A 22,473-nucleotide genomic window follows, 5' to 3' on the forward strand; every position below is an offset into this window, starting at 1 on the left:
GTTGTATATAGTGCAGTATTAATGAGTACCTGATGTAGAAGCCTCTTTTAGGGTTGTATATAGTATATAGTGTCGTATTAATGAGTATCTGATGTTGAAGCCTCTCTTGGGGTTGTATATAGTATATAGTGCAGTATTAATGAGTACCTGATGTTGAAGCCTCTCTTGGGGTTGTATATAGTATATAGTGCAGTATTAATGATTACCTGATGTAGAAGCCTCTTTTGGGGTTGTATATAGTGCAGTATTAATAAGTACCTGATATAGAAGCCTCTCTTGGGGTTGTATATAGTGCAGTATTAATGAGTACCTGATGTAGAAGCCTCTTTTAGGGTTGTATATAGTATATAGTGCCGTATTAATGAGTATCTGATGTTGAAGCCTCTCTTGGGGTTGTATATAGTAGATAGTGCAGTATTAATGAGAACCTGATGTTGAAGCCTCTTTTGGGGTAGTATAAAGTGCAGTATTAATAAGTACCTGATATAGAAGCCTCTCTTGGGGTTGCTCCTCAGTGTCGTCTGACCAGAACCCATGCTGCTGTTCATCAGCTGTTCCCTCAGGTCGTGGATCTTCGCTTCGAAACGGCTGTACTCTGAACACACACACACATACATTAGCACATGTATGGTCCCTTGGCGTACGGTGACGCAGTGTTGTGTGCAATGGTAGGTTACTGTAGTGCTGGCCTCACCCTCTGGTCTGTACTGGGCGATGATGGTGACAGTCTGGCCAGCGTTCTTCAGGGCTGCCGCAGCCTGCTCATGGGTGGCGATACGCAGGTCCACTCCATTCACCTGACACACACACACACACGCACGCACACACACACACACACACACACACACACACACGCACCCTAAACTCTCAGAGAAGTGTGTGCATGTGAAGCTGTGTGTGTGTGTGCCTAAGAAAGAGAGCGATCAAGAGTTTGTGTATATACGTAAGTGTGTTCCTGTGTGGTTGCGTGACTATACACATGTGAGTTTGTGTGTGTGTACAGAATATGAATCCACTCGTGTGTGTGAGCATGTGTGTCCTTACGCTGAGGATCTGGTCGCCCTTGCGCAGCTCACCGCTGAGGTCGGCTGGCCCCCCTGCCAGGATGAAGGAGATAAAGATCCCCTCTCCATCCTCTCCTCCCACGATGTTAAAACCCAGGCCTGTAGAACCCCGGTGGATCAGCACTCTCCTAGGCTCCCTGACAGAGAGAGCAGGGGAGAAGGGGAGGGACGGGGGGTCAGGGAGAGACGAGGAGAAATGGAGGGGAAGAAGGAGACTAACAAGAGGGAGAGGTAACATGGGGAGGGAGAGATGTAAATGAGTAGTGAAATGGGGACACCACATTTTGGGGCACAAGGAGGAGGGAGGCAGAGAGAAAAATAAAAGAATCGTTGGTTAGCTCTGGGTCAGGCCTGTGCTAACCAAATCCTACCTCCATCAGGAGCTTTTCATTTTCACACCAAGCCCATCATTTTACGATCCATATATAGGAGGCCTTTGGGAAAAGCCATAGGTAGATTTGGAATATGAGTCAGCCCAGGAAGCTTTGCTCACCTGGGAAGGTCTTCATCCCCCATCATGCTGTGCAACACTGGAGAGAAGCGACTGGGTGAGGTGGGAGTGAGGGCTTGTGGGTAATCTGATCCAAGGTAGGTGGGGTGGCCAAGATCTGTGTCCATGTGAGCGGAGTAAGCTGAAGAAAGAAGACATGGACCATTAGAGGACCACACACACACACACACACACACACACACACACACACACACACACACACACACACACACACACACACACACACACACACACACACACACACACACACACACACACACACTTACTGCTGGTAAGGTCTGGCGGGTTGTAGGAGTTCAGGTAGAGGTTGTTAGGCTTGGCCACCCTGAGGTAAACCACCTCGGCTGTGTTCTTCAGGGCTCCCACTGCATCCTCATGCATCACGTCCTCCAGACACACACTGTTCACCTGAACCCACAGACAGCATGGGATCAGACCTACTGCTACACATGCTGCTGACCTGTACATCATGGACGTAGTAAAATAGCCCCTGCAGTGCTGACAGGCATATTACACAGCTTCTCAGTCAATGGAATGTCAACTTGATCCTTCTCTCTGAGGACGTTCTGAAGCTATTTCTAAATCACAGGGCATGGTATCATAGCTCATTGGGAAATAAAGCAGTGGATCAGGCACCATTTTGTAGTTGTAGTAGGAGCCCATATTGAGTCAAATCCACCACTCATCTGCAATGTCTCTATGGCCCAGGAGATGGCAGTAGAGCTACACAGTGCAGGCAGCAGCAGAAGCAGTGCTGGTGATGTTGAATAACTCTCCTATCCCACACATCTATTACCATATTAATGAAAGTCATCTCAGGCTGTGAAAATTACAACTGTTATTTATCGAGATTCTTAAAGCACCTACGCTGCTGAAGTGGACAAGATATGCTGGCTTGTCTAAGTGGGCCTCTACTAGCCAGTGTGTGTGTGACGACTGACCGCCAGTATCTTATCCCCTATCTGCAGCCGCTGGTCCTTGTGAGCAGCCCCACCCTCGATGATCTTAGTGACATAGATGCTGTTGTCTCCTGGTATGTGCTGGTTCCCCACCCCTCCAGCGATGCTGAAACCTAGACCTATGGCAGAGACAGGATGGAGCAGAGAGAGAAAGAGAGAGAGGGAGTAAGAGAGAATATGAGAGAGAGAGAGAGAGAGAGAGAGAGACAGTGAGAGAGACAGAGAGAGCAATGGAGAGAAACAAAGAGAGTGAGATGGAGAGAGAGAGCGAGAGAGAGATGGAAGAGGTGGAAAGAAATATGTAAATAATAACTGACAGGTACATAAATATGTAAGCATTAACCACACAAACAGACACAAACAGAGCTGTACCTTTCGGCCCTTTGATGAGTTTGATCTCGGTGACTTTCTCTGCGGCTGGTTTCCTGCGGAGCACGTAGAGGCGGACGATGGCCCCCGCCTCCTTCAAAGCCTCCACTGCCAGACTGTGGGTCACCTCCCTCACATCCACATCATTCACAAACAGGATACTGTCATTCACACTGAGAGAGGGAGAGAGAGAGAGAGAGAGAGAGAGAGAGAGAGAGAGAGATGGAGAAATAGAGAGAGAAGAGAGAGGTTTATTGTTAGTGATGAGTCTGCCACCCAGAAGGTGAGGTGTCGAGGTGAGGAAAAGGATTATTTAAGAGTGTTGGAAGAGGTAGGGTTTCAGATGTTTTCAGAAGATGGGCAGGGACTCTGCTGTCCTAGCTTCAGGGGGAAGCTGGTTCCACCATTGGGGTACCAGGACAGAGATGAGTTTTGCCTGGGCTGAGCGGGAGCTGCCCTCCCGTAGGGGTGGAAGGGGCAAGAGACCTGAGGTGGCAGAACGGAGTACTCAGGTTGGGTTGTAGGGTTTGAGCATAGCCTGAATGTAGGGAGGGGCAGTTTCTCTTGCTGCTCCATAGGCAAGTACTAAGGTATTGTAGTGGATGTGAGCTTCGACTGGAATCCAGTAGAGTGTGCGGAGGAGTGGGGTGACATGGGAGAACTTCGGAAGGTTGACAACCAGAGGGGCTGCAGCGTTCTGGATAAGTTGCAGGAGTTTGATGGCACAAGCGGGGAGCCCAATCAACAGCGAGTTGCAGTAGTCCAGACGAGAGAGCACTAGTGCCTGGATTAGGACCTGTGCCGCTTCCTGTGTGAGGTAGGGTTGTACTCTACGGATGTTGTAGAGCATGAACATGCAGGAGCGAGTCACTGCTTTGATATTTGCAGAGAACGACAGGGTGTTGTCCAGGGTCAGGCCAAGGTTCTTCACACTCTGGGAGGGCGACACTGTGGAGTTGTCAACCGTGATGGAGAGGTTTATGAGTGGGCAGACCTTCCCCGGGAGGCAGAGCAGCTCCGCCTTGTCAAGGTTGAGCTTGAGGAGGTGGGCCAACATCCAAGTTGAGATATCTGCCAGGCATGCAGAGATACTTGCCGCCATCTTGGTGTCAGAAGGGGGGGAAGGAGAAAAGTAGTTGAGTGTCATCCACATAGCAATGATAGAAGAGACCATGTGAGGACATGACGGAGCCGAGTGGCTTGGTGTATAGAGAGAACTGAGCCCTGGTGCAGACCTCTCCACGTCACCTGGTAGGAACGGCCTACCAGGAAGGATGCAATCCAAGAGTATGCAGAGCCTGAGACGCCCAGCCCTGAGAGGGAGAAGAGGAGGATCTGATTGTTCACGGTGTCGGGGGCAGTGGATAGATCTAGGAGGATGAGAACAGAGGAGAGAGAGTCAGCTTTGGCAGGGCGGAGAGCCTCTGTGACACAGAGAAGAGGAGTCTCGGGTTGAGTGACCCGTCTTGAAGCCTGACTGGTCAGGGTCAAGAAGATCGTTCTGAGTGAGATAACGAGGAAGTTGATCAGAGACAGCAAACTCAAGTGTTCTCAAGTGTTCAGCACACTCAAGAAATGGACAAAGGGATACAGGTCTATAGTTTTTGACGTTAGATGAGTCGAGTGTTGGTTTCTTGAGGAGGGGAGCGACTCGGTGGCCATTTTGATGTCGGAGGGAACGCAACCAGTGGTCAGGGATGACTTGATGAGGGGCGCGAAGAATGGGAGAAGGTCTCCAGAGATGGTCTGGAGAAGGGCGGAAGGGATGGGATCGGGCAGGCCTATTCTCTCACCCCTTTGAGATAGCCCTGCACACCATCCTCTCTACAGCGTACTCTCTTGGCCCCATCCTCCTGTCCTGTGTCACGTGACCAGCTGGCCTGGCCTTCACTCTGTCACTCTAACTACCCAGAGAGAAGAGCAGTCAGCCCATCCGTCAGTCAGTTAGCCAGTCCGTCCGTCAATCAGTCCACCCACCAGTAACCCTTTAGTTCTGCGTCAGCTCCAAGCCCACAGAGTATGCACTGTGTAGATACAGAGCAGGCAAGGCTTTTAAAGTCCACAGAGTATGCACTGTGTAGATACAGAGCAGGCAAGGCTTTTAAAGTCCACAGAGTATGCACGATTTAGATACAGAGCAGGCAAGGCTTTTAAAGTCCACAGAGTATGCACTGTGTAGATACAGAGCAGGCAAGGCTTTTAAAGTCCACAGAGTATGCAGGATTTAGATACAGAGCAGACAAGGCTTTTAAAGTCCACAGAGTATGCACTGTGTAGATACAGAGCAGACAAGGCTTTTAAAGTCCACAGAGTATGCACTGTGTAGATACAGAGCAGGCAAGGCTTTTAAAGTCCACAGAGTATGCACGATTTAGATACAGAGCAGACAAGGCTTTTAAAGTCCACAGAGTATGCACTGTGTAGATACAGAGCAGTCAAGGCTTTTAAAGTCCACAGAGTAAGGCTTTTAAAGCACAGAGTATGCACTGTGTAGATACAGAGCAGACAAGGCTTTTAAAGTCCACAGAGTATGCACTGTGTAGATACAGAGCAGACAAGGCTTTTAAAGTCCACAGAGTATGCACTGAGCAGACAAGGCTTTTAAAGTCCACAGAGTATGCACTGTGTAGATACAGAGCAGACAAGGCTTTTAAAGTCCACAGAGTATGCACTGTGTAGATACAGAGCAGACAAGGCTTTTAAAGTCCACAGAGTATGCACTGTGTAGATACAGAGCAGTCAAGGCTTTTAAAGTCCACAGAGTATGCACTGTGTAGATACAGAGCAGTCAAGGCTTTTAAAGTTCACAGAGTATGCACTGTGTAGATACAGAGCAGACAAGGCTTTTAAAGTCCACAGAGTATGCACTGTGTAGCTACAGAGCAGACAAGGCTTTTAAAGTCCACAGAGTATGCACTATTTAGATACAGAGCAGACAAGGCTTTTAAAGTCCACAGAGTATGCACTGTGTAGATACAAGGCTTTTAAAGTCCACAGAGTATGCACTGTGTAGATACAGAGCAGTCAAGGCTTTTAAAGTTCACAGAGTATGCACTGAGTAGATACAGAGCAGACAAGGCTTTTAAAGTCCACAGAGTAGATACAGAGCAGACAAGGCTTTTAAAGTCCACAGAGTATGCACTATTTAGATACAGAGCAGCCAAGGCTTTTAAAGTCCACAGAGTATGCACTATTTAGATACAGAGCAGACAAGGCTTTTAAAGTCCACAGAGTATGCACTGTGTAGATACAGAGCAGACAAGGCTTTTAAAGTCCACAGAGTATGCACTATTTAGATACAGAGCAGACAAGGCTTTTAAAGTCCACAGAGTATGCACTGTGTAGATACAGAGCAGACAAGGCTTTTAAAGTCCATTTAGATACAGAGCAGATTTTAAAGTCCACAGAGTATGCACTGTGTAGATACAGAGCAGACAAGGCTTTTAAAGTCCACAGAGTATGCACTGTTTAGATACAGAGCAGACAAGGCTTTTAAAGTCCACAGAGTATGCACTGTGTAGATACAGAGCAGACAAGGCTTTTAAAGTCCACAGAGTATGCACTATTTAGATACAGAGCAGACAAGGCTTTTAAAGTCCACAGAGTATGCACTGTGTAGATACAGAGCAGACAAGGCTTTTAAAGTCCACAGAGTATGCACCGTGTAGATACAGAGCAGACACGGCTTTTAAAGCACCATATAATGGGAGTCACATTTGTCAAAGCCTTGGTGCTCATGAATATTCAGGACCTGACATTTGCATGACCTTGTCCATTACTTCCTCTGCTCTTAAGGTAACATTAAGAAACTAGCCTTTGCATATGCTTCATTCGTGGACCCCGCTTAACATGTCCATTTACACGGGTTAATGTAGATTTTAGAGACACGTTTCCGCACATTCTAGCGACTGTCAAACGTTCTTTCGATGCTTTCAAAGCTATTGAATTCTCTATGACAGTGAGAGACATGTCAAATGGATAACGGAAAGTGTGACTTTGATGGAGGCAGCCCAGCCAGCCTTGTACGGCGGGGAAGACGTGTCATATTCATCTCCTCTGATGGTACCTTCTAGAATCCCAGATGTGCCCTTTAAATGCCATGTTAAATTCCTTCAGTAATGGACAGGCCTGTGAGGGACAGAGTGTGTAAGTGCTAGCCATTCCCTAGGCCAAGGCTGACAGAGAGAAAGATGTTGGAGTGGGGTCCCAGTACAGAGGGCCTAGGTAGGGTGAGGAGGGGGAGGGGGAGGACTATATTTAGGCAGCTCCACTGCGATGAGTGGACTCAGTGGTGAAACGCATCTGTCTGGCTGACTGAGTGAATGCAGTCTGAGGCGGGGAGGGGAGGAGGAGAGTGAGGGGAAGAGGAGGGGAGGAGGGGAGGAGGAGGGGAGGGAGTGGGGGAGGGGTTAGGCATCAGAGTGTGACTTCTCTCTCTGAGACTCAGCTGGCACAGACATGAGTAGCCTACATCACTGTTGTAGCCCTGGGTTGTGTTTTTGTTTGGGTGTGTGTGTGTGTGTGTGTGTGTGTGTGTGTGTGTGTGTGTGTGTGTGTGTGTGTGTGTGTGTGTGTGTGTGTGTGTGTGTGTGTGTGTGTGTGTGTGTGTGTGTGTGTATTTGCATATGCATGCATGAGCCTATGTTCATGTGTCTACATACACTTGCATACAGTAGAAGTCAGAAGTCATTAGTCATTAAAACTTGTTTTTCAACCACTCCACAAATGTCTTGTTAACAAACTATAGTTTTGGCAAGTCGGTTAGGACAACTACTTTGGGCATGACAAGTAATTTTTCCAACAATTGTTTACAGACAGATTATTTCACTTAAAATTCACTGAATCACAATTCCAGTGGGTCAGAAGTTACATACAGTAAGTTGACTGTGCCTTTAAACACCTTGGAAAATTCAAGAAAATTATGTCATGGCTTTAGAAGCTTCTGATAGGCTAATTGACATAATTTGAATCAATTGGAGGTGTACCTATGGAAGTATTTCAAGGCCTACCTTGAAACTCAGTTCCTCTTTACTTGACATCATGGGGAAATCAAAAGAAATCTGCCAAGACCTCAGGAAAAAATTTGTAGACCTCCCCAAGTCTGGTTCATCCTTGGGAGCAATTTCCAAGTGCATGAAGATACCATGTTAATCTGTACAAACAATAGTACCAAAGTTTAAACACCATGGGACCACATAGCCGTCATACCGCTCAGGAAGGGGACGCATTCTGTCTCCTAGAGATTAACGTACTTTGGTGCGAAAAGTGCAAATCCAATCCCAGAACAACAGCAAAGGACCTTGTGAAGATGCTGGAGGAAACAGGTACAAAAGTATCTATGTCCTCAGTAAAACGAGTCCTATATCGCCATAACCTGAATGGCCACTCAGCAAGGAAGAAGCCACTGCTCTAAAACCGCCATAAAAAAGACAGACTCAGGTTTGCAACTGCACATGGGGAAAAAGATCGTACTATTTGGAGAAATGTCCTCTGGTCTGATGAAACAAAAATAGAACTGTTTGGCCATAATTACCATCGTTATGTTTGGAGGAAAAAAAGGGAGGCTTGCAAGCCGAAGAACACCATCCCAATCATGAAGCACGGGGGTGGCAATATCATGGTGTGGGGTGCTTTGCTGCAGGAGGGACTGGTGCACTTCACAAAATAGATGGCATCATGAGGTAGGAAAATTATGTGGATATATTGAAGCAACATCTTAAGACATCAATCAGGAAGTTAAAGCTTGGTCGCAAATGGGTCTTCCAAATGGACAATGACACTAAGCATACTTCCAAAGTTGTGGCAAAATGGCTTAAGGACCACAAAGTCAAGGTATTGGAGTGGCCATCACAAAGCCCTGACCTCAATCCTTTAGAATATCTGTGGGCAGAATTGAAAAAGTGTGTGTGAGCAAGGAGGCCTACAAACCTGACTCAGTTCCTCCAGCTCTGTCAGGAGGAATGGGCCAAAATTCATCCAACTTATTGTGGGAAGCTTGTGGAAGGCTACCCGAAACGTTTGACCCAAATTAAACCATTTAAAGGCAATGCTACCAAATACTAATTGAGTGTATGTAAACTTCTGACCCACTGGGAATGTGATGAAAGAAATAAAAGCTGAAATAAATCCCTCTCTACTATTATTCTGACATTTCACGTTCTTAACATAATGTGGTGATCCTAACAGACCCAAGACAGGGAATTCTTACTCGGATCAAATGTCAGGAATGGTGAAAAACTGAGTTTAAATGTATTTGGCTAAGGTGTATGTAAACTTCTGACTTCAACTGTATATGTGCGTGTGTATACAGAGTCCAGGGTTGGGATTGACAACTTGAGGCTGGTGAAAAGGAGATGATGTTAGCTGTGCTAGGTAGGTAGGTAGTTAGTTAGGGGCGTACCTCAGCCGTCCGTCCTGGGCCGCAGCTCCTCCAGGGATGATCTTGGTGATGAAGATGCTGGGGTCATCACCAACATGAGGGTTATCTGTCCCCCCAGCTATACTGAAGCCCAGGCCTGAGTTACCCTAAACACACACAGCATCACACACAGCATCACACACAACATTACACACAGCATTACATACAATATTCCACACAGCATTACATACAACATCACACAGAGCATCACACACAACATCACACACAGAATCACACACAACATTACACAACATTACACACAGCATTTCCCACAATATTCCACACAGCATTACATACAATATTCCACACAGCATTACATACAACATCACACACAGCATCACACACAGCATCACACACAACATCACACACAGCATCACGCACAGCATCACACACAGCATTACACACAGCATTTCCCACAATATTCCACACAGCATTACATACAACATTACACACAGCATTACATACAATATTCCACACAGCATTACATACAACATCACACACAGCATCACACACGGCATCACACACAACATCACACACAACATCACACACGGCATCACACACAACATCACACACAACATCACACACGGCATCACACACAACATCACACACAACATCACACACGGCATCACACACAACATCACACACGGCATCACACACAGCATTACGCAGTGTCAAACATGACGACTATCACAGACCAAACTGTTGTAGATTACATACATTTTACTGTTCTTTGGCGCTCCCTGATCAGTTGTAGGATAACAATAAGGCTTTGACCCTGCGTTATAATTATTTGCTGTAAAACACTCACTCGTTCCAGTGTAATCTCTTCATACTCAATTTCCCCCTCTGTCCCGTTGACCTGAGAGAGGAAGACAGTGTTTCATCACACTTCCAATGAACGATGAGTAAAAACTAGGACGAAAACCACGCAGCAATATGGGATGAGTATTGTGTAGGATGATCATCAACAATGGAGTATTCCTGCAGTGAATAATGCAGTATGGTTGGTGTACTACTCTTACGTAGGGAGAGCCGTCGAGCGTGTCAGTATTCACCACCACTGGAGGAGAATTCCCCTGGATGAGGAAAGAGACGGGAGGAAAGGGGGAGAGAGAAGGAGAGAAAATGTATTAGCACGCATGTGCACCCTGTGCTCACACACACACTCCAAATCTTCAGGGTTCGGGCCTTATGGCAGAAACAACATATCCTGCCCTAGTCTTTACTTCTGTACAGCGAGATAATGTTTGAGTGAATCTCAGGATAAGCAGGCATGGAGTCAGTCTGCCCTGCTCAGGCTGTGGAGCCTCTCCCTCTGCAGGCAGGCAGACCCTGCAGTCACAGCACAGCCATTTTAGAGCCCAATGACGATGACAACACCACACATAGTCACTGTGACATGTCCTGCCTGCCTGCCTGGCACACTGACTGACTGCTCCACACCCCAGCCACAAGGCACCAGCCACAAGGTACCAGGCCTTGACTTTGCAGCTCTTTCCTGTGAGTCAACGTTATCTAACAAAGCCCTAGGTTGGTGTCACAATGACAACGCTCTGTGAAATGATTCTGTAAATACATTCAGGTTTAGGGAGAAGGAAGAAGTCGTTTCATAACACCACCACGAAAGGCAACATCGTGGCAACACCTATCAGAGCTGTTAGCGTTCAAGGCTATCAGCGTGGTTCCTCTCACTCAGTGTCTACAAAGCCTCCGGGCGCATTTTGCATCACTGATGAGTAGCGAGCCAAGCAGAGACCAACCTGTGAAAGCTGAGACCGTGAACAGGACATCTATCTCTAAGCAGACTAGATGTCATGAATCAGGGAGCTGCTTCTAATACATGCCAGGCCTATTGGCATTAGGGTGGTGAAGGCTTACCTGCCCCCGACATCCTGTACAAAGAATACACTCTGTACACCGTATTTGACTTCCATCTCTCTATCTACCCCTGTCTCTTTCTCTCTGTTGAACTCCTTTCATCCCTTTCAGCTCCTCTCCTCCCGTTGCTTCTCTCTCCAAAATGTTTTTCGTTGCATCTCGTCTACAAATCTTGGAGAAAAAAAAGGTGCTCTCTAAACTCAGCAAAAAAAGAAAGGTCCTCTCACTGTCAACTGCGTTTATTTTTCAGCAAACCTAACATGTGTAAATATTTGTATGAACATAACAAGATTCAACAACTGAGACATAAACTGTATAAGTTCCACAGACACGTGACAAACTGAAATTGAATAATGTGTCCCTGATCAAAGGGGGGTCAAAATCAAAAGTAACAGTAACAGTCAGTATTTGGTGTGGCCACCAGCTGCATTAAGTACTGCAGTGCATCTCCTCTTCATGGACTGCACCAGATTTGCCAGTTCTTGCTGTGAGATGTTACCCCACTCTTCTTAGGACCCTAGGCATCTTTCTTTTGGTGTTTTTCAGAGTCAGTAGAAAGACCTCTTTAGTGTCCTAAGTTTTCATAACTGTGACCTTAATTGCCTTCCGTCTGTAAGCTGTTAGTGTCCTGACGACCGTTCCACAGGTGCATGTTCATTAATTGTTTATGGTTCATTGAACAAGCATGGAAAACAGTCTTTAAACCCTTTACAATGAAGATCTGTGAAGTTATTTGGATTTTTAAGATTTATCTTTGAAAGACAGGGTGCTGAAAAAGGGCCGTTTCTTTTTTTGCTGAGTTTAGAATCTAAAAGGGTTCTTTGGCTGTCCCCATAGGAGAACCCTTTGAAGATCCCTTTTTGGTTCCAGCTAGAACCGTTTCGGGTTCCAAGTAGAACTCTTTCTACAGAGGGTTCTACATACATGGAACCAAAAAGGGTTTTACCTGGAACCAAAAAGGGTTCTCCTATGGGGACAGACGAAGAACCCTTTTGAAACCCGTTTATCTAAGAGTGTACTGTAAAAAGGGTGGATGGACTATTCTACATTGTGTACTCCTTCTTAGAGAATGCACAGCAGTCTCACTCTCTCTCTCGCTCTCTCTCTCTCTCTCTCTCTCTAAACTTCTATCCTTTTCCGCTCTTAATTTTGTCCCTCCCTGATTAAAATGAGGAAGACACTGTGCATCCAAAGTGCTTACAGAGCAGCAAACAACAGCAGCAGCATGAAATCAGCCTGCCGACCTTCACACAGCTGACAGCCCGCAGAGACACACACTCTCTCTCTCTCTCTCTCTCACACACACACACACCCCACACACACAGACAATCACACTGTTCCAATGAGTCCCAGATATATTCCCTCTCCATCCCTTAAGTTGTGAATCTATCCACCCATTCCTCTTTCACCATTCTCCTTATGCATGAACATACCGCATCTATTGAAACGTCACATGTTCTCTCTGAACAGACAGTTTGTATTCATTATTGGCCAAATTGTCCCAAACTATCCTCTGGAGGTTTGGCCCCTCTAATCCATTCCTTTACACTGAAAGAGCTTACGCAATAATAAGGTTAACATACGGACAAAGGTCATTCTCTCACTCTCTCCTTCTCTCCATTTCTCACCGTGGCATCCCACAGCTCTGAGCCAGCCAGGATGCCAACCATCTCTCCCACTCCATCCCTCACTCCTGTCCTGACCATTGCTACCATGGTTACAGTATAGCATCAGCCACTGGGCTCTCTGAAGCTCCATGGTAGAAAGCTTGTCTCCATGGTAACCTGGATTTCCATTCCGATGGTCTAAAAGCCCTAGCTATATGGCACAGAAAATCGTAGCGAAAAACAACAGGGGAATACAAATAATTTCCACTACGTCTATTACGTAATCTGAAGCATCACTGCATGAATTGGCTCTTAAATTAACTCTTGACAGCTACATGTCGGTTGAACATTGAACTGTTAGGCATTTCATGGACATTGCTCTGTACTTTCCAGAAAGATTCCTATGGGAGCACTTGCTTTAATTTGATTTATTTAACCAGGCAAGTCAGTTAAGCACAAATTCTTATTTACAATGACAGCCTACCCCGATCAAACCCTAACCCGCATGATGCTGGGCCAATTGTGTGCCGCCCTATGGGACTCCCAATCACAACCGGTTGTGATACAGCCTGGAATCGCACCAGCGTCTGTAGAGACGCCTCTGGCACTGAGATGCAGTGCCTTAGACCACTGCACCACTCGGGAGCCCCTTCTATGGGAAAATGATTATTAGCATAAACTGTCTATAGGACTTATATAATAGGCGGTGTCAGAGGAAGGCCCATAACATTGTCAGAGACTCCAGTCACCCAAGTCATAGACTGTTTTCTCTGCTACCACACGCCAAGCAGTACCAGAGTGTCAAATCTAGGACCAAAAGGCTCCTTAACAGCTTCTACCCCCAAGCCATAAGACTACTGAACAATTAATCAAATGGCCACCGGACCATTTACATTGTTGGTTAAGGGCTTGTAAGTAAGCATTTCATGGTAAGGTCCACATCTGTTGTATTCGTCGCATGTGACAAATCAACTTTGATATGATTTTTGCTTACCTGTGCTGTAAGTATGGGGTTAGACAAACAAAAATATGTTATGACGTAGAGAATATACAATCACGAACAGAGGTACTTGAGAGCAGATCAAAAGATATAGTCATTAGCTGTGTCATTTCCCATCTGGAGTAGAAGTCTCCCTTCTATCTCGCTTTTGTGCATGGTAATCTATCTGTATGGTGATGAGTCATTCAGCTGAGACGCACTCTTACTGACAGTGCAGAGGACGCCTGAGGCATGATGTCATCTTCACCTGGACCACTTGGACCTCAGCCAGAAACCCAGGTTTGTGTTCCTACAGGGCTACAGTCCTACACTCACTCGGCTCTCTCCTCTCCTTCGTCTTTCTCTCTTCATTTTTACCTGAAGACAGCACATCTGACCTGACAGAAAACTTCTCTCTGCAGAGCCCACTCCTCCCCCCCGAACAGACTCATTAATGCAGCTCGTTAGGCTCTTAATTCATTGCTGTCAGAGAGAGAGAGAGAGGAGCAAGAGAAGATAAAGAGAGGAGGGCAGGAATAAAAATAACCAGGAAGGCTCATATCTCATGGCAGACAGATGCTTTGAGAGTCTATTGGAGTGTAGGTGTTATAAAACCTCTCCCTTACCTCAGTTCCAGGTTCACAACCTCAAAACCAAGCTGCTAAACCACTCAAAACCCACATCTCTTATCCACTAATTAATATCCAAGCAGTAAGTTACAGACCACACAAACTATACACTCTAGACCAGGGTTTCACAAACTCAGTCCTGGCTGATTCAAATAAACAAAGCTTGATGATGAGTTGGTTTATTTGAATCAGCAGTGTAGTGCTCAGAGAAAAAACAAAATGTGCACCCTAAATTTAAAAAAAAAAGTTATAGGAAACCCCGCCTCAGTCTTCTGTAAACCTAACCCTGGGAAAGAGTTTCAGCGAGACAATTAAACACATTTTATTGACAAAGACACACCAGAATGGCTTTCCAAGAGGTGTTGAGTGTTCCTGAGGGGTTTAGTCTCAGTCCTGACTTAAATTTGCTTGTTATTTGGTATTTTATTAGGATCCCCGCTAGCTGTTGCGAAAGCAGCATCTACTCTTCCCGGGGTCCACACAAAACATGAAACATGACATAATACTGAACATGAATAACCAAGAACAGATCTACATGAATTTAAAAACGGCACACACAGCCTAAATATGAGTAGACACAAAACATATCTAGGTCAAATAGGGGAGAGGCGTTGTGCCGTGAGGTGTTGCTTTATCTGCAATTTTAAAATCAGGTTTGCTGTTCATTTGAGCAATATGAGACGGAAGGGAGTTCCACGCAATAACGACTCTATATAACACTGTACGCTTTCTTGAATTTGTTCTGTATTTGGGGACAGTGAAAAGACCCCTGGTGGCAAGTCTGGTTCGGTAAGTGTGTGTCAGAGCTGTGTGTAAGTTGATTATGCAAACAACTTGGAACGTTCAACACATTAATGTTTCTTATTAAAAAAAGAAGTGATGCAGTCAGTCTCCCCTGAACTCTTAGCCCAAGAGAGACTGACATGCATGGTATTTATATCAGCCCTCTGATTACAATGAAGAGAAAGACGTACCGCTCTGTTCTGGGCCAGCCGCAGCTTAACTACATCTTTCTTCACAGCACTTGACCACATGGCTGGACAAACGAGAGCCTGCAGGACTTGCTTTTTGAAGTGTGGTGTCAAAAAAGCAGAGCATCTCTTTATTATGGACATGCCTCTTCCCATCTTTACAACCATTGAATATATATATATATATATATATATATATATATATATATATATATATATGTTTTGGTATTACCTTAGATTGTAAACTGTCATGGCCAAGTAATTTAGTCTCCTCAACTTGTTCAACAGCCACATCATTCATTACCAGATTCAGCTGAGGTCTAGAGCTTACGGAAAGATTTGTACCAAATACAATGCTCTTAGTTTTAGACATGTTCAGGACCCGTTTATTACTAGCCACCCATTCCAAAACTGACTGCAACTCCTTGTTAAGGGTTTCAGTGACTTCATTGTTTGAATCATCGGCATATACTTACTGGTAAAACGTATTAGAACACCTACTCATTCAAGGGTTTTTCTTAATTTTGACTATTTTCTACATTGTAGAATAATAGTGAAGACATCAAAACTATGAAATAACACATATAGAATCATGTAGTAACCAAAAAAGTGTTAAACAAATCCAAATATATTTTATATTTGAGATTCTTCAAATAGCCACCTTTCGCCCTGATGACAGCATTGCACACTCTTGGCATTCTCTCAACCAGCTTCACCTGGAATGCTTTCCAACAGTCTTGAAGGAGTTCCCACATATGCTGAGCACTTGTTGGCTGCTTTTCCTTCACTCTGCGGTCTGACTCGTCCCAAACCATCTCAATTGGGTTGAGGTTGGGTGATTGTAGAGGCCAGGTCATCTGATGCAGCACTCCATCACTCTACTTCTTGGTAAAATAGCCCCTACACCGCCTGGAGGTGTGTGGGATACGCCATCCAGATCCAGATGGGATGGTGTATCGCTGCAGAATACTGTGGTAGCCATGCTGGTTAACTCTTGCCTCTACCTGGGACGCAGACGTCCCATTTATGCGTCTGGAAATGCAAATGCGCTACGCCAAATGCTAATAGCACTCGTTAAAACTCAAACGTTCATCAAAACACACATGCAGGGCATTGAATTAAAGCTACACTCGTTGTGAATCTAGCCAACAAGTCAGATTATTAAAATGCTTTTCGGCGAAAGCATGAGAAGCATGAGAAGCTATTATCTGATAGCATGCAACACCCCGAAATACCTGAAGGCGACGTAAACAAAAGAATTAGCGTAGCCGGCGCTACACAAATAGCAGAAATAAAATATAAAACTTTCATTACCTTGGACGAGCTTCTTAGTTGGCACTCCTATATGTCCCATAAACATCACTATTGGGTCTTTTTTTCGATTAAATCGGTCCATATATACCCAAAATATCCATCTATGGAAACTGTGTGATTCAGAAAAAAACACTGTTTCGAAGCGCTACGTCATTTTTTAAATTAAAAAAGTTGACGATAAACTTTCACAAAACACTTCGAAATACTTTTGTAATCCAACTTTAGGTATTAGTAAACGTTAATAATCTATCAAATTGATCACGAGGCGATGTGTATTCAATAGCTCCACTCTTTCAAATCATCTTCCGAAAACTCACTTCCATAACGTCCTGTCGGAGACCGGATGGAAAGGGGTCTCTCTAACTCGTTTGACCAAGGAACAACTCCCAGGCAATTGACAAGAGTGGTGACATCGTGTGGAAGCTGTAGGACTTGCAATCTCCGCACCATTTAATTTCGTGCCCCTTGAACAATACATGCAAGTGGCGCATGGATATTTTTTTCAGTTTTCAGTGATCAGTTTTTCTTGCGCTTTTCGATGAAACAGACGCTCTGTTATAGTCACAGCGGTGATTTAACCAGTTTTAGAAACGTGAGAGTGTTTTCTATCCACACATACTAATCATATGCATATACTATATTCCTGGCATGAGTAGCAGGACGCCGAAATGTTGCGCGATTTTTAACAGAATGTTCGAAAAAGTAGGGGGTAGGATCAACAGGTTTTATGTGTGACTTGAATTTACCAGCAAAGTACCCCCACACCATAACACCTCCTCCTCCATGCTTTTACGGTAGGAAATACACATGCAGGGCTCATCCGTTCACCCACACCGAGTCTCACGAAGACACGGCGGTTGGAACCAAAAATCTCAAATTTGGACTCCAGACCAAAGGACACGTTTCTACCGGTCCAATGTCCATTGCTTGTGTTTCTTGGCCTCAGCAAGTCTCTTATTATTGATGTCCTTTAATAGTGGTTTCTTTGCAGCAATTCAACCACGAAGGCCTGATTCACAGTCTCCTCTGAACTGTTGATGTTGAGATGTGTATGTTACTTGAACACTGTAAAGCATTTATTTGGGTCAAGGATTGGTAGGATAGTCAGTTTTACGAGGGTATGTTTGGTAGCACGAGTTAAGGAGGCTTTGTTGCGAAATAGGAAGCCAATTCTAGATAATATTAGATAATAGATTAAGATTAATATTGGATTGGAGATGCTTAATATGAGTCTGGAAGGAGAGTTTACAGTCTAAACAGACACCTAGGTATTTGTAGTTGTCCACATATTCTAAGACAGAACCGTCCAGAATAGTGATGCTAGTCGGGCGGGAGGGTGCGGGCAGCGATCGGTTGAAGAGCATGCATTTCATTTTACTAGCATTTAAGCAGTTGGAGACCACGGAAGGAGTGTTGTATGGCATTGAAGCTCGTCTGGAGGGTTGTTAACACAGTGTCCAAAGAAGGGCCAGATGTCTACAGAATGGTGTCGTCTGCGTAGAGGTGGATCAGAGAATCACCCGAAGCTAGAGCAACATCATTGATGTATACAAAGAAAAGAGTCAGCCCAAGAATTGAACCCTGTGAGACTGCCAGGGGTCCGGACAACAGGCCCTCTGATTTGACACTGAACTCTATCTGAGAAGTCCACCTGTGGTGGATGGTGCCAGGTTTCCTTCAGATGTGACGCTTGACATTCAGACCAAAGAGTTCAATCTTGGTTTCATCAAACCATAGAATCTTGTTTCTCATGGTCTGGTCCTTTAGGTGCCTTTTGGCAAACTCCAAGCAGGATGTCATGTGCCTTTTACCAAGGAGTGGCTTGGAAGAGTATTCGTGGTTCCAAACTTCTTCCATTTTTGCTCTGACATGCACTGTCAACTGTGGGACCTTATATAGTTGTGTGCCTTTCCAAATCATGTCCAATCAATTGAATTTACCACAGGTGGACTCCAATCTAGTAGAAACATCTAAAGGATGAACAATGGAAACAGGATAAGCCTGAGCTCAATTTCAAGTCTCATAGAAAAGGGTCTGAATACTTATGTAAATAAGGTATTCAATTTTTTAAATGTTTAATACATTCGCACACATTTCTAAAAACATGTTTTCACTTTGTCATTATGGGGTATTGTGTGTATAAGGCTGTAACGTAACAAAATGTGGAAAAATAGAAGGGGTGTGAATACTTTGAAAATCAGAGACAACATTTAAATATCGCTATCCATCAATGAATCCAAGCAATTTTGACAAAAACAATGGATATATGTTGCCTTAAGAGTTGTGCAAAATTGGTAGACTCTTCCAAATGATTCACAGCTGGACTGGCTGCCAAAGGTGCTTCCACCAAGTGGGGTGGAGGGGTGGAGACATCCAATTATGATATTTATATTTTTTTATTTTCTTAAATTTGGACATTTGAATTCACTCTCACTTTGAAAATGTGGAGTAGGTTGTGTATACAGTGGGGCAAAAAAGTATTTAGTCAGCCACCAATTGTGCAAGTTCTCCCACTTAAAATGATGAGAGAGGCCTGTAATTTTCATTATAGGTACACTTCAACTATGACAGACAAAATGAGAAATAAAAATCCAGAAAATCACATTGTAGGATTTTTAATGAATTTATTTGCAAATTATGGTGGTAAATAAGTATTTGGTCAATAACAAAGGTTTATCTCATAACTTTGCTATTTACCCTTTCTTGGCAATGACAGAGGTCAAACGTTTTCTGTAAGTCTTCACAAGGTTTTCACACACTGTTGCTGATATTTTGTCCCATTCCTCCATGCAGATCTCCTCTAGAGCAGTGATGTTTTGGGGCTGTTGCTGGGCAACACAGACTTTCAACTCCCTCCTAAGATTTTCTATGGGGTTGAGATCTGGAGACTGGCTAGGCCACTCCAGGACCTTGAAATGCTTCTTACGAAGCCACGCCTTCGTTGCCCGGGCGGTGTGTTTGGGATCATTGTCATGCTGAAAGACCCAGCCACGTTTCATCTTCAATGCCCTTGCTGATGGAAGGAGGTTTTCACTCAAAAACTCACGATACATGGCCCCATTCATTCTTTCCTTTACACGGATCAGTCGTCCTGGTCCCTTTGCAGAAAAACAGCCCCAAAGCATGATGTTTCCACCCACATGCTTCACAGTAGGTATGGTGTTCTTTGGATGCAACTCAGCATTCTTTGTCCTCCAAACACGACGAGTTGAGTTTTTACCAAAAAGTTATATTTTGGTTTCATCTGACCATATGACATTCTCCCAATCTACTTCTGGATCATCCAAATGCTCTCTAGCAAACTTCTGACGGGCCTGGACATGTACTGGCTTAAGCAGGGGGACACGTCTGGCACTGCAGGATTTGAGTCCCTGGCGGCGTAGTGTGTCACTGATGGTAGGCTTCGTTACTTTGGTCCCAGCTCTCTGCAGGTCATTCACTAGGTCCCCCCGTGTGGTTCTGGGATTTTTGCTCACCGTTCTTGTGATCATTTTGACCCCACGGGGTGAGATCTTGCGTGGAGCCCCAGATCGAGGGAGATTATCAGTGGTCTTGTATGTCTTTCATTTCCTAATAATTGCTCCCACAGTTGATTTCTTCAAACCAAGCTGCTTACCTATTGCAGATTCAGTCTTCCCAGCCTGGTGCAGGTCTACAATTTTGTTTCTGGTGTATGATGAAAATTACAGGCCTCTCTCGTCTTTTTAAGTGGGAGAACTTGCACAATTGGTGTCTGACTAAATACTTTTTTGCCCCACTGTATATGTAAAGGGACAAAAAGGATTTGAATCCCTTTTTAGATACAATTTTTAAGGCTGCAAAATGTGAAAAACGTTCAAGGGGGTGTAGATCTTCTATAGGCACTCTATCTAGGCTAAGAAACATACACTTTGCAGTCAGTGCACAACCCCCAGTGCACACATTTCTCCTGCAGGGGGTTTTGACAGGCGACTCCCTCCTTGTGCTTTGTCAGGGAGTGGGAGGCTGGAGTTGCCAGGATTCAGTGGATTTAGCAGTCTCCCACTTCCATTTTTATGCCACCCACTCAGCTCTCCCATCTCCGTGCCTTAGAGGCGGTTACCCTATCCTCCTCTCTAATTCCCGGGCCACCCCTAAACCTTCACTGATAAACTGAACCCCCTGGAATAGCCTGTCTCCCCTTCTCCGATATCAAACCACGAACCTTGACCCTAGCCACTTGAACCTCTGGATAAAAATCACAGCCAACCAGAATATTGATCCTGATATTACACTAACCTCCCCATAGGAATGCATGATAAGATCCAACCCAGTGTAGGCTCGGCCCTAATGTATGTGCTCTCTGACACCTGGAGTTGGGAAGGCAGAGGACAACGACAAAGGACTAGTCAGCCCTTCCCCACTCTGAGGGGCCGAAATGTTTCTCTCTGTTACAGTATTCAGAGGACTGACTCTTGAATGTGATAGAATAATACTACATTATCCATGTCTGGTATCTCTCTGAAACTTGACCACTGAGGATAACTCTGATGCTATCTACAGTTGAAGTCGGAAGTTCACATACACCTTAGCCAAATACATTTAAACTCCGTTTTTCACAATTCCTGACAGTCTTAGTCAAGTTAGGTCAAGTTAGGATCACCACTTTATTTTAAGAATGTGAAATGTCAGAATAATAGTAGAGAGAATGATTTATTTCAGCTTTTATTTCTTTCATCACATTCCCAGTGGGTCAGAAGTTTACATACACTCAATTAGTATTTGGTAGCATTGCCTTTCAATTGTTTAACTTGGGTCAAATGTTTCAGGTAGCCTTCCACAAGCTTCCCACAATAGGTTGGGTGAATTTTGACCCATTCGTCCTGACAGAGCTGGTGTAACTGAGTCAGGTTTGTAGGCCTCCTTGCTCGCACACGCTTTTCCAGTTCTGCCCACAAATGTTATAAAGGACTGAGATCAGGGCTTTGTGATGGCCACTTCAATACCTTGACTTTGTTGTCCTTAAGCCATATTGCCACAACTTTGGAAGTATGTTTGGGGTCATTGTCCATTTGGAAGACCCATTTGCGACCAAGCTTCATCTTCCTGACTGATGTCTTGAGATGTTGTTTCAATACATCCACGTAATTTTCCAACCTCATTTTCCTACCTCAGCTTCTTTCCTAACTTACTTATTTTCTTTACTATGTCGATATAGGGCTCGTTTTACCGTGGATATAGATACTTTTGTACCTGTTTCCTCCAGCATCTTCACAAGCTCCTTTGCTGCTGTTCTGGGATTGATTTGCACTTTTCACACTCAAGTAAGTTCGTCTCTAGGAGACAGAGCGCGTCTCCTTCCTGAGCGGTATGACAGCTGCGTTGTCCCATGGTGTTTATACTTGCGTACTATTGTTTGTGCAGATCAACATGGTACCTTCAGGCGTTTGGAAATTGATCCCAAGGATGAACCAGACTTGTGGAGGTCTAAAACATGTTTTCTGAGGTCTTGGCTGATTTCTTTTGATTTTCCCATGATGTCAAGCAAAGAGGCACTGCGTTTGAAGGTAGGCCTTGGAATACATCCACAGGTACACCTCCAATTGACTCAAATGATGTCAATTAGCCTTTTCAGAAGCTTCTAAAGCCATGACATCATTTTCTGGTCTTTTCCAACCTGTTAAAAGGCACAGTCAACTCAGTGTATGTAAATGTCTGACTCACTGGAATTGTGATACACCTTCAGATGTTATAAATGTAATCAAATGCCTTCGTTCTCTCTCTTACCCTGTTTCCAGCCATGGAGGAAAGTTGAT

At 44.7% G+C, this 22,473-nt stretch overlaps 1 protein-coding gene across 5 annotated transcripts in view; it reads right to left on the minus strand.

The window, feature by feature from the left end:
- LOC112228865 (disks large homolog 4) overlaps positions 1-22,473 on the minus strand; it is a 92,396-nt gene that overhangs the window by 4,900 nt on the left and 65,023 nt on the right. For all 5 annotated transcript variants that reach the window (XM_042309505.1, XM_042309504.1, XM_042309502.1 and 2 more), the window contains 10 exons: positions 10,344-10,397; positions 10,130-10,180; positions 9,304-9,428; positions 2,907-3,076; positions 2,517-2,653; positions 1,842-1,983; positions 1,558-1,696; positions 1,045-1,201; positions 695-797; positions 481-595 (listed from right to left, as the gene is read on the minus strand). In XM_042309505.1, the coding sequence (XP_042165439.1) occupies positions 481-595; positions 695-797; positions 1,045-1,201; positions 1,558-1,696; positions 1,842-1,983; positions 2,517-2,653; positions 2,907-3,076; positions 9,304-9,428; positions 10,130-10,180; positions 10,344-10,397 (1,193 nt within the window). The remainder of the gene's footprint in view (positions 1-480; positions 596-694; positions 798-1,044; positions 1,202-1,557; positions 1,697-1,841; positions 1,984-2,516; positions 2,654-2,906; positions 3,077-9,303; positions 9,429-10,129; positions 10,181-10,343; positions 10,398-22,473) is intronic.

Source organism: Oncorhynchus tshawytscha, linkage group LG30 (assembly GCF_018296145.1).
Source record: "Oncorhynchus tshawytscha isolate Ot180627B linkage group LG30, Otsh_v2.0, whole genome shotgun sequence".
In the NCBI taxonomy this organism is placed as follows: Eukaryota; Metazoa; Chordata; class Actinopteri; order Salmoniformes; family Salmonidae; genus Oncorhynchus; species Oncorhynchus tshawytscha.